The following is a 15,110-nucleotide window of genomic DNA, read 5'->3' as shown; positions in this document are numbered from 1 at the left end:
CTGATCACATCGGGAGGCGTGTTCTGTTGTTAACGAGGCGAAAATTGATACGTGGGTTCAAAAGTTGTTGGCAAGTTGCATTTTTTGTCAAGTTTCCTACCCATTCTCACTGGATGGTTTGGCAGTCGTTCACTGGCACTGCCTACATCCTTCATTCATTAGGCATTGTGAGACGGTGATTTTCTAATTCTAGTATTAGCTCCACATTCTGAGCTGGAATTTTTCTATAAGGAAAAACTTTCCATTATCATTTTTTGGTTTCTCTGAAATACAATCAGTACAGGAGAGGCAGGAAAATTCTTGGCTTTTTTCCTTCCTCTTTTTAAACTAATCTCAGTATAAACGTTTGGTGCTTGTATTAGTCAGTCGTCAGGGGGACTGGAACTCTGTTACTTTAAGTGAGAATTTTATCGAAAGAATTTTTAACAAGCTCTTTGAGAACTGAAAAGGCAAAAGTGAACACTGAGATATCACTGAGCAACTGGTGGAAGCAGCTACTACCCCACCTGGAATGCCAGAAAGTAGGGTTCAGCGAGGCTAGGGAATGTGTCAGGATGGTGAGTTGGGGAGACCTGCCCAGGGACCAGGTGGGCAGGGCAGCCTGAGAAGTGCTAGCACGCGTCAGGGCAGGGAAGGGCAAGCACCGGGCCTGGGGGCCAACAGCCCCACACCACCCCAACCAGGGAGGTTTCCTGGAGGCGGCCCATTTCTGGAGTCCCCTCCAAATCCCTGGGTCACCCCTTCCTGCCTACCCAGTCACTAGGGTCAGAGTCTGGAGGCACCCTGGGCCAAACCTGGTCTGCTGTTGCTCTGGACAAGGCTTTGGTCATTTGGGGGAAAGGGTAAGGCATGAGCTCTGACACGAGGTTGGCCAGGGCCGGTGCCAGGGACACTGGACTGCCTGTCGACACCGGATGGGCTTCACAGGCTTTTGGGAGAAATGGATTGAGATCCCCCAAATCTTACACCCAGTCTAGATATGCCACGGGCACCTCCCTGAGGGATCTGAGAAAGCAGTCAAAGTGAAAATTAAATCAGTTCTCAAAACGGGGAGACAACAGGTTCAAGAAAGTGTGCTGGGAGGGTTTGCCGTGCAATAAGTCATCAAAAGCAGTTGGTTAAGGCAACTGTATTTTGTCCTTTGTTTACATTTTTCCCACCCCAAGATTATTCGTAGAAGTTCAGTTTTTTCTTATTTTTCGGTTTCATTAAAAAAAAAAATCTGAGCCGTCTGGAATGCACCTGGGTGCTGGTGGGGGCAGAATGCCGGGTCTGTCCTCACCCATGGAGGAGGCCACCTGTCACCTTCCTCACTCAGCGCTCACTCGAGGACTCTCACCGTCCCTGTTGTGACTGTACCTGGGACAATTCTCCCGGAGGTGCTCTAAGCAGCTCCTGCCCTGAGGATGCTCTCTCTTCTCCACAGACAAGGGAGCGAGGAGCATGAGGGGCACCTCCGCCCTGCACACAGCCCAGTCCCTGCCCCGCCAGGCTGGTCAGTCCTGGGCTCGGAAGGGCAGTGACTTGTGTAGCACTGGAGGCTGGGAGACTAGGTGACCAAGTCTAAAACCTTCTACTTCTTACCTGGAATCCAGCCTTGCAGAGGATAAGGTGTGACCTTCCACCATCAGCCAGGACCTGTGTCACCATGCTAGGGGTCGTGGGGGGCAGGGGGTTGAGAAAAGAAACCAACTGGCTTCTCTGATGGGCTGGGACCCAGCGTGTGGGTAAAAGTCTTAGAGGATCCGGGCTAGTTCTCTCCCTTCATCTCATTTGGTCATTCATGTCATCTGCCCACCAGGTCTCACTTAGCAGAGTCCAGATTCTAAGCCACCTCTGAATTCCAGGTGAATGAGTCAATAAATGAGCTCATTCAATCGTCACAAGACACCCTGTACAAATGGCAAAACTAAGACTCAGAGAGGTTCCTGACTTGCCTGAGGTCACACAGCTGACCATGGATCCTGCCTGAGGGCCGTGTTGCTGATGCTGCTCCCAGCACCGCCTGCCTCTCCTCCCAGGTCTAACCCTCGAATCTGCACTATGACCAGGGAGGAAAAAATAAGGAGGGAGCTTTATTTAACATTAAAGTTGGGGAGGGGGACGGCGGGGCGGTCGGCCTCACTTGGTGATGGTGTTCCTGCAGAGAGGAGAAGGGTGTGAGGCTGGAGCGAGGGTGCGGCCAACCCCAGTGGGCACCGCGGCCCCCCGTCAGCCGCTCCCCACTTACGCATTCATGCTCTTGCCGCTGCCACTGAGCACGATGTACGGCGTCTTCTGGGCCTTTTGTTTCTCCTGGAGCAAAGCCACGGTGCCCAGGGGCGTGTCGCTGGAGCTCATCTTCTTCAGGAGCTGCGGGGGCACGGCCAGTCAGCACAGGGCAGCACCAGCAGAGGCAGAAGCCACCCCCACGTCCCCTGGGCCACCTACCGCCTCCTCGTCCAGCTTTTTCATGCGCCGCTCAGTCTTCATCTTGCCTGAGCCCTTCCCGTGGAAGCGGTGGGACAGCTGCCGGAAAGCCTGAGGACACGGGGCAGGAAGGCGTTAGAGCCGCCAGTGCCCCATAGGGCTGAGGAGGAATGGTGACTCACCTGACCCAGTGCTGGGCCCGGGGTGGTAGGAAAAGGACGGGAGGACACCCTCTGGGACTCCCCGGAGTGGGGGAGACGGGCTCAGGAGATGAAGTGCTGCACTGGGGGCACTCAGGAAAGGGGTGAGACCTGCTGGGCCGAGGCTGGGCCAGGAGACAGGGTGGAAGGAGGGCAGCAAAGTCGGAGTGTGCGCGGAAGGCGCGGGTGGGGTGGGGTAGGGGTGGAAGAGCGCGAGGAGGCAGGAGGCAGGTGAGGGCTGCCAGCTGGAGCCGGGCGTCTGTGAGGGCACAGGAGTCAGTGTAGGGCGGGGACACCGCCTGCCCCAATGGCGGCCCTAAGAGCAGGTCAAGCCACTGAGGGGGCAGGTAGGCAAAGGAACCGAGGCACCCGTCTGACCCTCCTGCCAGCCCTGTGAGGGGAACTGCTGTCTGCTAGAGAAGGATGGAGACCGAGGCACAGGGCTTCCAGTACTTCTCCAGGTGTCCCGCATCCCCGGCCATGCAGCTCTGCCCCCACGGCCCTGTCTCAGGGGCGCCCTCACCTCCTTGGGTGTGAGCTTCCGGCCCGTCTCATCCACGTACTCGATCTTCACGTCAGGCTTGTAGCCATCCTTCTCCTTGAAGTCCTGGGTGAAGCCGCGGTACTCCTCCCGCCGGCTGTACTTGTCGTCAATGGCCCTGGCCCGAGACAGAGGGGACCTCAGCAGCAGCCCCCGCTCACCCCGCCTGGGTTCCGGGCAGGCCAGGGCTGGCACCGGCCCCTGGCCCTCCGCCCACCCCGCCCACTCACATCTTGTCCTCGATGCAGTACACAGCTGACGGCAGGGACTTGTTGGGTGCCTTCACCCGGGCCACCTTCTGTACCGTCGTCTCCAACAGCCCTGGGGGGAGAGAGGGGAGTGGTCAGACGCCAGGCGCCCCCCGCCCCATCGCAGGCACAGCCCCAGGGCAGGCCTGACACCCCCAACTGCACAGCAGGCACTGTGGGACCCCCAGCTGTGCTGTGGAATAAAGACATCAGGCCCATTTTGTAGACAAGGGAAATGGAGACTCAGAGCAATCAGGCCCTTATCGAGGGTCACTGACCAAGTAAATGGAGGAGCTGGGACCCTAATCCAGGGTCTCAGTCCACGGCCTGCACTGCTTCAAGCTCCCCGACTTCTCCCCAGAGGAGACATTGAGTCTTCAGGGGTGCATGGTGCTTTGTGGGAGACATGTGAGCAAAGCCATCAAAACTGGGGTGACGCAGAGCTGCCCAGATACTACTGTGCCTGCCTCACACCAGGTGCCGAGTGGCTCCTGGGTCCTGGTTCCTGGGGAGCAGCTCATGGCATTGGGAACGAGAGAAAGCCAGCAGAGGGGCCAGAGGAAGCCGCGCCAGCACCTGGCTGTCAGAGCACCCCAGCCTCCTCACCAAGGGCGCCCGGAGCCCCTTACCTTTGTTCTGACACAGGAGCAGGGCAGCTGCCAGCCCTCTATTCACAATGGGCTCCTCGTCCAGGATGGTGGTGGAGGAGGCAGAGAACTGGGGGTGGCATAGGCGGTGCAGAGGGCGGTGAGCAGGCCACACGGGCTCTTCTCACCCCCTCACCCACCCGTCACCCCCACCACACACGACTGCCTTGGCCGTGCACCGAGATGCCTCACTGAACCCGCACAATGACCCTGTGAGGTTTATAGACCCCGTTTACAGGTGAGGAGCCCGGGGCTGAGACACCGAGTCACGTGCCCCAGGTCCCAGAGCCAGAAGGGCCAGGCCCAGGGTCCCCAGCTCCCCCACGCTCCCAGGCCCGGGGTCCCCAGCTCCCTCACGCTCCCAGGCCTGGGGTCCCCAGCTCCCCCACGCTCCCAGCCCCGCTTTGCTCATCCCTGCTCACGTCCTGATGCTGCTTCTCCTCATCCAGGTTGACTGTGCTCCAGCCAATGTTCTCCTCTCCATCCGAGTCAGAGCCGCCATTGGCCGAGCGCTCCTCGTCACGTTCAAAGTCCTGGAGGCCAGAGACCAGCGTCAGCCCAGGCGCCCCCAGCGGCCCCCAGCCCGGGCAGAGCAGGTCAGTGGGGTGGGGGAGGGGCCTGAGGACCCACCATGAGCTCCTCCTGCTCCTCTCGATTACCCGCCAGCCCGTAGGTGGGGATCTCCCCCAAGGTGCGGCAGAATTCCGACGTGGCATTGAACACGATGGTCCCCTTCCGCTCCGGGTCCTCGTCCTCCTCCCAGGCCCGCTGGCGGGACTCCAGCTTCTTCACAATCTCCACCACCTGGAGGAGGGAGCAGCTGTGGGCAAACCCAGAAGTTTCTAGGGTGGTGCTATGGAGACCCAGGAACCCAAGATCCTCCTGGGGGCAGCAAGACAAGACATTCCCACCCACTGCCCCGGGCGGACCTCTGATGGTGTCCACTTCCTCACTGACCCCCAGTCCGCTCTCCACTCTGCACTGTCTCACTAGGTCACTCCTCTGATTCAAAGCCATCAATGGCTCCCTATTGCCCTTTGAATTAATATCCAAAACCCTACACGGCCCTTCAGGACTGGGCCCGTGCCGATCCTTCTCCAAAGACCCTCCACTCAACACTCAGCCTTATATGCCTCCCTCCAAAACCAGGCCATGCCCCTGCCACCCACTCTCCACCTGACAAACTGCTGTTTTAGGACTCAGGGTAAACATCGCTATCTGAACATCTAGAATCCTTCCCGGAGGCCACAACGTGATCAGATGCTTCCAGCACCAAATCCCTAAACACCCACCACACCACACCTGCCTTTCCACCTGTGGTAGCAGATGCCAGCTCTGCTCCTACCTCGGGCCACCCTCCTCCCTGGCATGGCTTCGAGGTCCTTTAACACTCAGCTCCTGACAGTATCCCCCGACTGCACCCTCTGCCCTCGCTATGGCATCACTGCCATCAGCATACCAGGATTATCTGGGATTTCCCCCTTTTTAAAAACTCAATCCCACAACCCCGCTGCTCTGTACCAGACAGCAATCTCCTCAGAGAAGTTTCTAGTCATCACACCCACTTCTGCACCCCTCCCCTTCCTGTAGTACATGTATTTTTTAATGACTGCCATCATAAACATAAAAGGGTTATACCTAACATATGCCTATATATCAAAAACAAGCAAATGCCCACGTATGGTTGAGAAATACTATTAGTAGCTCTTCAGGCCCCCATTATCTGCGGTCATGATTCACTGGTTTCTCTACAGTGTCACCACATAAGGACCCATCCACGAACAGTGTTATTTTGTTGTGCATTCTTTAAACCTTACGTAATCTGAATCATACAGTGTAATTCTATGATTTGCTTTAAAAAATTTTTTTTAAATTAATCTTGACGTGAGGGGCCGCAGCTCATTTGCTTTTCACTACAGAATCATCTTCCGTGATAGGAGTACCCCGCGATCTAGTTATCTAGTGCTCTCAGGATGGACTATTTTCTGTTATCATAGTCTGTTTCCTGTGCGAGTGTTCCTCTGGGGTGCACACTCAGGAGTGGGGATGGCTGGGCCGTAGGGCACACACACACTTTCACTCTGTAAGAATATGTCAGTATCTTCCCAATCTGATTAGACTCACACACCCGAGAAAAATGTAAGAATTCTGGCTGCTCCACGTCCTCACTTACACTCCATTGTCAGACTTGGACAGTTTGGTCACACGGCCCGGGTGTGACCTCATACATCACTGTCTTGTTCACCTTTCCCTGGCCACTGGGAAAGCTGAGCCTCACTGGGTATTTCATCGGCCATTTATCCTTCCACTTCTGGGAACTGCCTACTCAGGTCTTCCGCCTGTGTTTCTGTTTTGTCAGTTTTTGTTCTTTATATATTCTTGACATGAACCCATTGATGGTTATGCATATGGACAAACATCTTTCCTCCTTTCGGCTTTTTACATTCTTCGTGACAGTTTTTTTTTTTTAAAAAAAACTTAAGTTCTTAATTTCTAAGTAGATTTTTAAATGTTAGTTTTTTTTCCTTGATGGTTTATGCTTTCCATTTATATCTTAAAAAATATTTCTCTTGAAATAGGCCAGTCACACACACAAAAAAAATACTCTATGGTTGCACTTATGGGGGTTCCTAGGATAGTCGAACTCATACAGAAAGTAGGATGATGGTTGCCAGGAGCTGGGGGAGGGGAAATGGGGAGCTAGTGTTGGATGGAGGCAGAGTCAGTTTCACAAGGGGAAAAGAGTTATGGGAATAGATGGTGGTGATGGCTGCACAAGTGTGAATATGTTTAATACCACTGAACCGTACACTTAAAAATGGTTAAGATGATAAACTATATGTTGTATGTATTTTGACACAATAAAAAAGGGAAATCTTTCTCTACTACAAAGTCATAATTTGTTCTGAAATATGTTTCTACTTTTAAGTTCTTAATCTATCTGTAAGTGAACTTTGTGTAAGGTGTGAGGTACAAACCCAATTTCACTTTTTTCCAAATAGATAACTGATTGTGCAAAACACCATTTATCGAACTGAGCACCCTTTCCCACTGGGACACCACATGTCATATCTCAGGAGTCTATTTCTGGGCCCCTTTATTTGATCTCAGTCCTATTAGTCCACTCATAGGCCGATACCACACCACAATCAATACTACATTACGAAAAGCCTCAGTATCTGTTAGAGCAAATTCTACCACCTTATGATTCAAAAGTGTCTTGGCCATTCGGGGCCCTTTGCTCTTCCGTGTGAATTTTAGAATCAACTCGCCAGGTCCCTATTGGGATTTTTATGGGTGTTGCTTTAGTCCATAAATGGGAGGCGGACGTCTTTACCACACTGAGTCCTATCCATTCAATGGCTGTTAGGAACTGAATTGTGTCCTCCCAAAATCACATGACTGTACTTGGAGATGGGGCCTTCAGGGAGAAAATTAGGGTCAAATGAGGTCATAAGGATGGGCCCTAATCCAACACGTTGGCGTCCTTATAAGAGGGAGAGACAGCAGGGATGTAGGTACAGAGAGAAAAGGCCATGTGAGGATAGAGCAAGATGGATCAGCAAGCCTCGGAAAGAGGCCCCAAGAGGAACTAAACCTGTCAGCACCTCAATCTGGGACTTCCAGCCTCGGGACCCGTGAGAAATAAATTTCCGTTGTTTAAGCCACCCAGACTGTGGTATTTTATTATGACAGCCCCAGTTAACTAAAACAACAGTATATCTACTTATTTATATCTTCTTTAATGTCTTTCAAAAACGGGCTGTAATTTCCCCACATAGATCTGGTATGTCATTCACTCCTTTTTATTTTGTTGGTACCCTTATTTTTTATCCATACTGCCTTCTATTGTGGTCAGATGTGGCACAGTCGAGACAGTTCCAGTGGATTCAAGAGGACTGGGAAGAGATGGGAGTTGAGGAAAGCGAGGGACACTTCCTTAGAGCAGGAGTGGGCAAACTGTTAAAGGGCCAGAGAGTAAATATTTGTGCCTTAAGGGCTTATGGTCTCATTTGGAACTAAAGTGCTCGGCCACTGTAGCAAAAGCAGCCACAGACAGTATGTACATTAATGGGCATGGCTGTGTTCCAATAAAACTTTATTTATAAGAACAGGTGATGGGCCATCGTTTGCCCTCCCTCCTCTAAGCAGGATCAGGAAAGTGCGGCAATAGCTGAAGGGGCTGTGAGCTGAGGGACATTTTTCTTTTTCATACTTAATGGTTTATAGCATTAATATTTTAAAGTTATATTCAAGAATCATAGAGTTTATGGCTGAAAGGATTGTAAAGGGTATGGGGCCCAGTGGTTCTCGGCCCAGCCACAAGTTAGAATTACTGAGGAAGTTTTTAAAACGTGGCTGAGCCGCACTCCATACCATTTACATGCAGAAAAGTTGAAAGAATATTATAATGACACCTTTATCCCTCCTCTTACACTCTTAGTGACAGTTTGTAAGTGGTAATTTGGTAGTTGTGTGTGGGTTTTGCATGTGAGGTGACTGTATGAACACAGACAGCTGGCTCAGCAGACTGCTTGGCTAAGTGGTATGAAGAGCAGGACTCGGGGGCCAAACTACCGAGATTCACCCCTCGCAAGGCCTTCCCTGAAAAGCCGGTCTGAGATATCAACCCTCCCGTCACCTTGTTTTGTCCGTCCGGCTCAGATCACTGTCAGAAATTACTGTTTGCTCCCATGTTCAAAGCTGTCTCTCCCCCAACCCCCAATGAGAAAGGAAGCTCCACGAGCACAGGGCACCTGGGCTGCCCTGTTCACCAGTGAGTCCCAGCCCCAGGGTGACGCCTTACTCACAGTGGGCACACACACACATTTACAAAAGGACAAGCGAGGGAAGGATCCGACCACTGAAACATCGCAGACTGAAAACCCTGCAGAAATCTACAAACCCGCTGATAACATGGTATCAAACAAAAAGGCCAACAACGAACGGCACAGGCGCTAGAAAGAACAGGTCACCACACACAGCGGTCACTCAGCCCAGGGGGCCCACACCCACCTGGCCCGCGCCCAGCCTTGGGAGGCCCCTTACCTTCTCACCGCTGTCTCGCAGCTGCTGTAGCTGCTGCAGCTGCCGCAGCCGGCGCCCCTTCTCCAGCTGCTTCTGCAGCTCCAGCTCTGCCTCGTCCTCCTCCAGCACCTCTGGGGACCCGGACGGCGGGGTCGCACCGTCCTCTGGTGGAAACACAGGATCACCCTCCTGCTCAGATCACCCTCCGGGACCTTGGGCTCCTGTCCCTGCCCCTCTGCCCACCCTCAGCTGGCTGGGGTCCTCTCACCCTCGTCACTGATGTCCATGTTTTCCACTCGAGTGTCATCTGACTGTGGGGGCTGAGGCACGGGCTCCTTCTCCTCCTCCTCTTCCTGGGCCTCGTCTGCCTCGGGCACTCGGTACCGCCCCCGGCCCCGCCGTCTGGGGAGAGACCTTTCCGGTGAGCACTGGCGCCTTACGTCAGCCCAGCCCCCACACCCCAACCGTGTCCAAACCCACCTGGAACCAAAGTCCTCATCTTGAGTCTGGTCCCCAAGAGGCAGCAAGTCGTCGGCCCGCACTACCACCTCTTTCTCCTTCTTGCGGATCTTCTTCACCCTCCGCTTGGTCTTTTTAAAGGTCACCTGAGGGAGGAGAGGACAGACATGAAAGGGGGGTGGGGGAAGGCGGCAGCCACAGCCCCCGAGAATGAACACTTCTTTAGTGTGACTGCCAGCCACTGTCCCAAGCACGTCACATACATGAACAAGACTGGAGGTGCGTGCAGTTATCCTCCCACCAGTGTGATAAGGAAAACTGAGGCACAGAGAGGTTAAGGACCTTGCCCAAGGTCACCCAGCTCCTAAAGGAGATAACCAGGATTGTGACTCTTGGAAATGTGGCCCCCGAATCCCGCTCTTAACCACTTAGCCAGCTGTCTACCTGTGTTCATTCAGTCACCCCAAATGCAAAACCCACACACAGCTATCAAATTATCACTTCCCAAACTGTCACTCATCGTCGCAATGGCCCCCCAAGAGGCAGCTAGCTCCCACCAGTCCCATCTCAGATGGGGCATCTCAGGCTCTTAGTTCAATGACTCGCACAAAGCACAAGCTGGCTATATGGCAGAGCCTGACCGCAAAGTCACGTCCACCTGGCTCAGTCGCTGCTCTGTCTACACCCACTGCCTCCCGGCAGCACCGCCCCATGGCTGCCAATCACGGCTCCCCAACAAGGACCAAGGACCAAACGAACACTGGGTCTCCCTCCTGAGCCCCGAGCGGAAGGAGGCACCACTGCCCCCATCATGGTGTGGGCAGCGGCTGCAGAGCTCACCATCTCCTCGGGTGTGAGGTACTCGGAAGCAATCCGGGGCCCGACCGTGCTCAGGGACTGAGCCTGCAGCCGCAGCTTGGCCCGGACCTCTTCTAGCTCGCGCTCCCGAATGCCGTCGGCCATGCCGCCCTGGTCTAAGCGGAAGGAGTGCAGCCGCTCGCCCTCGAGCTCCTCATCGTACTTGGACAGGATAGAGCGGGGTTTCTGCTGCAAAGGCAAGAGGTACAGGTTGGGACCCAGCCTGGCTCCCCAAAAGCCACAGAGCCACCCACTCCTCCCAGCCCCTACGCCGCCCGCCTGCCTGGGCCAAGTCGTCCACGCTCTCGTCCTCTGCATAGGGCAGGTAGTCGGGCTTCTTCTTCCGCAGCTCCACATTCTTCTTAGCCCGCTCCTTATCCACGAGGTTCACATTCACCAGCACGTCCTCCTCCTCCTGCAGCACGCCTGGGGGCAGGGCAGAGGCCGTTCGCACACACCCTCAACTCAGTAGCGCCTTGCCCCCAACCGGACGACGCCAGCCCAACCTACCCTTGTCCTTGAGGGTGAGGACCACAGTTTCCCCTTCTTGGAAGGACTCAATGGCGTGCTCCACAGTGAGGCCCTGCAGGTCCCGGGCACTGTACAGGTCCTAGAAGGGAGGAGAGAGGTCCCGCCAAGTCAGGCGCCCAAACCCCCCAGCCCTGGGATCCCAGCACCATGGACAGCAGTGCCCCCCCTCCACCGCCCCACAACTCCCCGCGGCTGCCACCGCAGCCTCACCTGCCGCCTCTGCCCGAACTCCTCCTCCACCAGAGTGCTGACACCAAACTCTTGGTCCATCTCCTCCAGCAGCTTGGCCTATGGGACAGGAGGGAGGTGACCCAGGAGCTCAGGCCATTCAGGACCAGAAGACACGCAGGGCCTTGTCAAGTGGGAGCACACAAAGGGCAGGCCTTGCAGGCAAGCCGCTGAGAACCCAAAGTGGACGCCACTGGCCATGGACCGCCTACCTCTCTGAGCCCGGCCTCACGCCCCAGGGGTGGGATTCCTGCCTCACCAGCCTGTGAGGCCACCAGCGGCCCTGAGCAACCAACCCCGCTGCCCAGACCCTCACCCTCTTCTCTGCCAAGTCCTTCTCCTTCTGCAGCTGCCGACTCCTCTCGATCCAAGCGGTAGTGTCATCCAGCCAGGGGTCGTCCTCCCCCAGTGCCTTGATCTTCCTGAAGTGGGAAGAAAGTGACTCTCTGGGGAGCCCCACTCCTGCTCCCCCCACCCCGACTCCAGAGCTCCATGGCAGCCTCCTCAGGCCCTTCCGTCGTCCTCCCTGGCTGGGACCACCTCACCCTAGCTTTTGGTTCAGGAGGCGCTTTTCTTTGGCAGCCGCCAGCTTCTCTCGTAGCTCCTCTCGCTGTCGCAAGGCCATAGGATTGATGACATCGGCTGCCACGGGCTCCTCCTTGGTGCCCGCCTCTGGAAGGAGGGCCCAGACGTGAGGCTATGCCTGCCCATGGCTGGTGGGGAGAGGAGGGAGCCACTCACCCTGCCCCCTTCCAGCTCAGGTGACCAGAAGGGGCCAGAAAAGGGGGAAAGGATCCTTTACCTCCCTACACCCACTTTATTCCGACACTCCCATGTCTCCCCACACAGCATGATGGGAACCCCCCACCATGCCTTCCAAAGCCACTCAAATCATGCTTAAGAGATAACCAACACCTGCACAGCCCCGTTCGGTTTGGAGCAACTGTGCACATTTCTCAGCCCATCTACTGCTACCACACAGCGAGTGAGGAGCCATGCCAACTGTGCAACTTCAAGAATAAGGGGAGTGTCAGATCCCCATGAGACAGCAAGAAGGAAGTCCCATGCCTACTGGCAAGTACACACACACATGCTCCAACCCCACTGTCTTCAAAGACCCCCTCCGATGCCCTCAGCCCCATACTTACCCTTCTTGACGGCATTGACCTCCAAGGGTTTCAGCCCCAACTTCGCCCGGAGTTTACTGAGGGTAAGAGATACAAAGGTTAAGAGCTGTCAAAGAAATGGGGCACCAAATGCATTTCCGGATAGATGGGGGATGAAAACAGGATGGGGCAGAGTGGTCCTAAGGGTCCCCAACACAGGGCCTGACCCAGGAAGCTCAGGGCACTGGGAAGGACATGGGTCTCAAAATCAGGGAATACAGGCGCTTGGCCTGGCCTGGCCCTAACCAGTGGAATGCCATCCTTCCTCTAGGGCCTTAGCGTCCTCTTCTGTAACACAAACGGTGGGCTGACGTGATTTATATGGCACTTCCAATGCCAACCAGCACACTTTAGTGTGCAGAAGCCTCCCCAAGCGGCTGCTCACAAGAAAAGAGTGCAAACATACAGGAGACAGTACTCACTTGGTCTCCTCGATGCTGAGTGACGAGGCATCTCCTGAGCCGCTTTTGGAGCTGGTAGCTGGAACAAGAAGCACGACTCAGGAGCTGAACGCAGGGCCAAAAAGCCACAGCCTTCGCTCCGCTGCACGGCCAACGATACGGGCCCCTCACCAGCACCCGGGCCTTGCTGAGACACCAGAGCACGGGAGCGTTTTCCCACCTCAGGAAGTCCTTCTACCTGAGTCCCACTCTGAGAACCCCGCCTCTTCTAGATCCCTTCCTTTCCTGACCCCAAAGGTCCAACTTTCTGCATCCCTCCCTTTGCCACCTCTCCACTGTTGTGTATTGTTTTCAACCTGCACTGCCGTCTCTGGCCTCACTAACTGACAAGTCCTATCCAAACGCCAAGATCAATCGCCAGCTCCTTCGTGAAGTCCTTCAATTACTGACCAGAATGAACTGCCCTCCCCAAACCCCGTAGCATGGTCAGTCATGTCTGGGGCTGTGGCTCCCCATATGGCAGGGACCATGTTGGTAGCATGACCATGTCAAGAAACACGTTCTTGGTGCTTGTCCCCTGCGGGATGTTGGGGACACAGCAATAAAAAAGCATTTCAAACTTCCTCCACCCACCTCACAAACAGCAAATACCTTCGCTGAACACCACAGCCAGAAGCTAAAAACCCTCAGGTGGCGCTCCCCCAACCAGCTGCCACCACAAGCTCATCCGTGCTGCAACTCGCCCCCAGCCTAACTCCTCGCCTTTTATTCCACCTGGACCCTGAGTCCCAACCCTTCCAGGCTCCTTCAAAGTCACCAGCCTCCTTATTTCTAAAACCAATGCATTCTTTTCAGCTCTGGTTTTGCTCGATAGCCTGTGGTGTGTGACCCGTCTTCTAACAATCCTCTTTCCACAAATCTCATGACAGAAGACTCTATGGTTTTCCTGCCTTTTTGGCTATTCTACTTCCTTTCTGGTAGCATCAGGCTCCACTTACTACTAAAATACTGGCATTTCTCAGGCTCTACTCCTGAGCCCGGCTTCTCACTCCCCACTCTCTTCAGGAGACTTCGCATGCCACCTAACCACTCCTAACTCCCAAACTGCTCTATCCCACCCAAACCTGGGGTCCTCCCAGGTTTCTCCCAAGCACATCACACACAACACTCTCCAAAACTGAATTCATTCTCTCCCCCTAAATGCCTCTTCCAAACTCCGGACGCTCAGTAGATGACGCCACCACCCACCTAATTGCTGACACCAAAATTTGAATCCTCAATCCCTTCTTCTCCTTCCCACCCTCATCTAAGTGTGTTAATTCCTCCAAAACACCTCTTCAGTCTTTCCACATCTCTCCATCCCCCTGTGCAGGCCATCAGCAGTCCTCACCTGGTCTCATCTTGAGTACCTTTGACCTAGTTCTCCATGCAGTCAGTGATCTGTGCAAAATAGGATCAACTCACTCCCCAGCTCAACTGCATGGCTCCCTACGACCCTCAAGACAAAGTTCACATTTCATAACAGGGCTTACAGGGCCCCTCGTGTTTGGACCCCTAGGGATCTTACTGTTTCATGTCTCTACTATGAGCCCTACACGATTTGCCTAATACCTGATTTTCTCTTGCCTCTGCACACCCTGGTACCACTTCATTCAATCATTCACAGTCACTCATTTACTCACTCACTCAACACATTTACCGAGGACCTGTGATATGCCAATTGAGGAAAACAGAGAAAAAACCTCTGTTCTCACAGACCTTAGTAGAGAGAAACCACCATTAACCCCAAATAACGGTAAGAGGACCCTTTAGTAGGTGCTAACTAAGAGAGCAGCGGGTGCCCCCGCCCGGAGTGCAGGCCCGGCATCCAGCATTGCCTCCGCACCCAGGGCCTGGCAGCCCGGGGATCCCCCTGCGCACGCCTCGCCCCTCACCGGGCTCGAAGCCGTCATCGCGCTTCTCCCGCTTCACGCGCCGCTCGGAGGGCTCGGTCTGGCTACGCTCCCGCCCGTGCGCGCCGCTACGGGTCTCGGCCTCAGCCCCGCGCCGCCCGCCCCCGCGCTCGGTTGCCCGCTCCCGGCTCCGCTTCCGTCGTTCGCCGCCGCTGCCGCCGCTGCCGCCGCTCCGATGCTTATGTTTTTTGTGTTCCCGGTGCCGCGGCGGTTGCTCGGTGGCGCCCCCGGTGCCGGCCGCGGCCGTCGTCGTCGCTGCCTCCTTCTCCCCGCGGTGCTTCTTTGACGATCCCATAGTGGTACGGCCGCCCCGAGCCCGGCCGCCGCCGAGCCCAGACTACGCAAAATGGGAACACTTCCGGGTCGCCCGCTGTCGTGTTGCCGGAAACCAAGAGCGGCTGCTTCCGTCCTTGGCTTCAGAGCCGGCCCGCAAAGGCTTATG

General features: G+C 55.1%; 1 protein-coding gene across 2 annotated transcripts; it reads right to left on the bottom strand.

Annotated features, from left to right (window-relative positions):
* Window positions 1-2,055: 2,055 nt before the first annotated feature.
* Window positions 2,056-15,036, bottom strand: SART1 (spliceosome associated factor 1, recruiter of U4/U6.U5 tri-snRNP). 2 transcript variants are annotated; one of them, XM_074336717.1, is made up of 20 exons: window positions 14,651-15,036; window positions 12,738-12,795; window positions 12,298-12,353; window positions 11,695-11,821; window positions 11,466-11,571; window positions 11,132-11,209; window positions 10,901-11,000; window positions 10,674-10,816; window positions 10,373-10,576; window positions 9,554-9,678; window positions 9,342-9,475; window positions 9,095-9,237; window positions 4,676-4,849; window positions 4,468-4,578; window positions 4,028-4,115; window positions 3,381-3,471; window positions 3,133-3,268; window positions 2,431-2,520; window positions 2,231-2,352; window positions 2,056-2,140 (listed from the first exon to the last, which is right to left on the bottom strand). In XM_074336717.1, the coding sequence occupies exons 1-20, from the start codon at window positions 14,961-14,963 to the stop codon at window positions 2,122-2,124; spliced, it is 2,418 nt and encodes an 805-aa protein (XP_074192818.1). In that variant the 5' UTR covers window positions 14,964-15,036; the 3' UTR covers window positions 2,056-2,121. The 2 variants fall into 2 exon arrangements, with proteins under 2 accessions (XP_074192818.1, XP_019593322.2); XM_019737763.2 differs by having other exon boundaries at window positions 10,373-10,579; window positions 14,651-15,034.
* Between the last annotated feature and the right edge of the window lie 74 nt (window positions 15,037-15,110).

This window comes from Rhinolophus sinicus, linkage group LG06, assembly GCF_036562045.2.
Source record: "Rhinolophus sinicus isolate RSC01 linkage group LG06, ASM3656204v1, whole genome shotgun sequence".
NCBI lineage: Eukaryota > Metazoa > Chordata > Mammalia > Chiroptera > Rhinolophidae > Rhinolophus > Rhinolophus sinicus.
This window is presented reverse-complemented; position numbering and strand designations above follow the sequence as displayed.

What these genes read in the sequence shown, in the direction of transcription:
- SART1 (XM_019737763.2), bottom strand. Translation starts at nt 14,963, where the DNA reads ATGGGATCGTCAAAGAAGCACCGCGGGGAGAAGGAGGCAGCGACGACG. An exon ending in AGGAGCAGGAGGAGCTCATG is followed by an intron (nt 4,579 to 4,675) that starts GTGGGTCCTCAG and finishes TCTGGCCTCCAG; the next exon opens with GACTTTGAACGTGACGAGGA. An exon ending in GCTCCTGTGTCAGAACAAAG is followed by an intron (nt 3,472 to 4,027) that starts GTAAGGGGCTCC and finishes CTCTCCCCCCAG; the next exon opens with GGCTGTTGGAGACGACGGTA.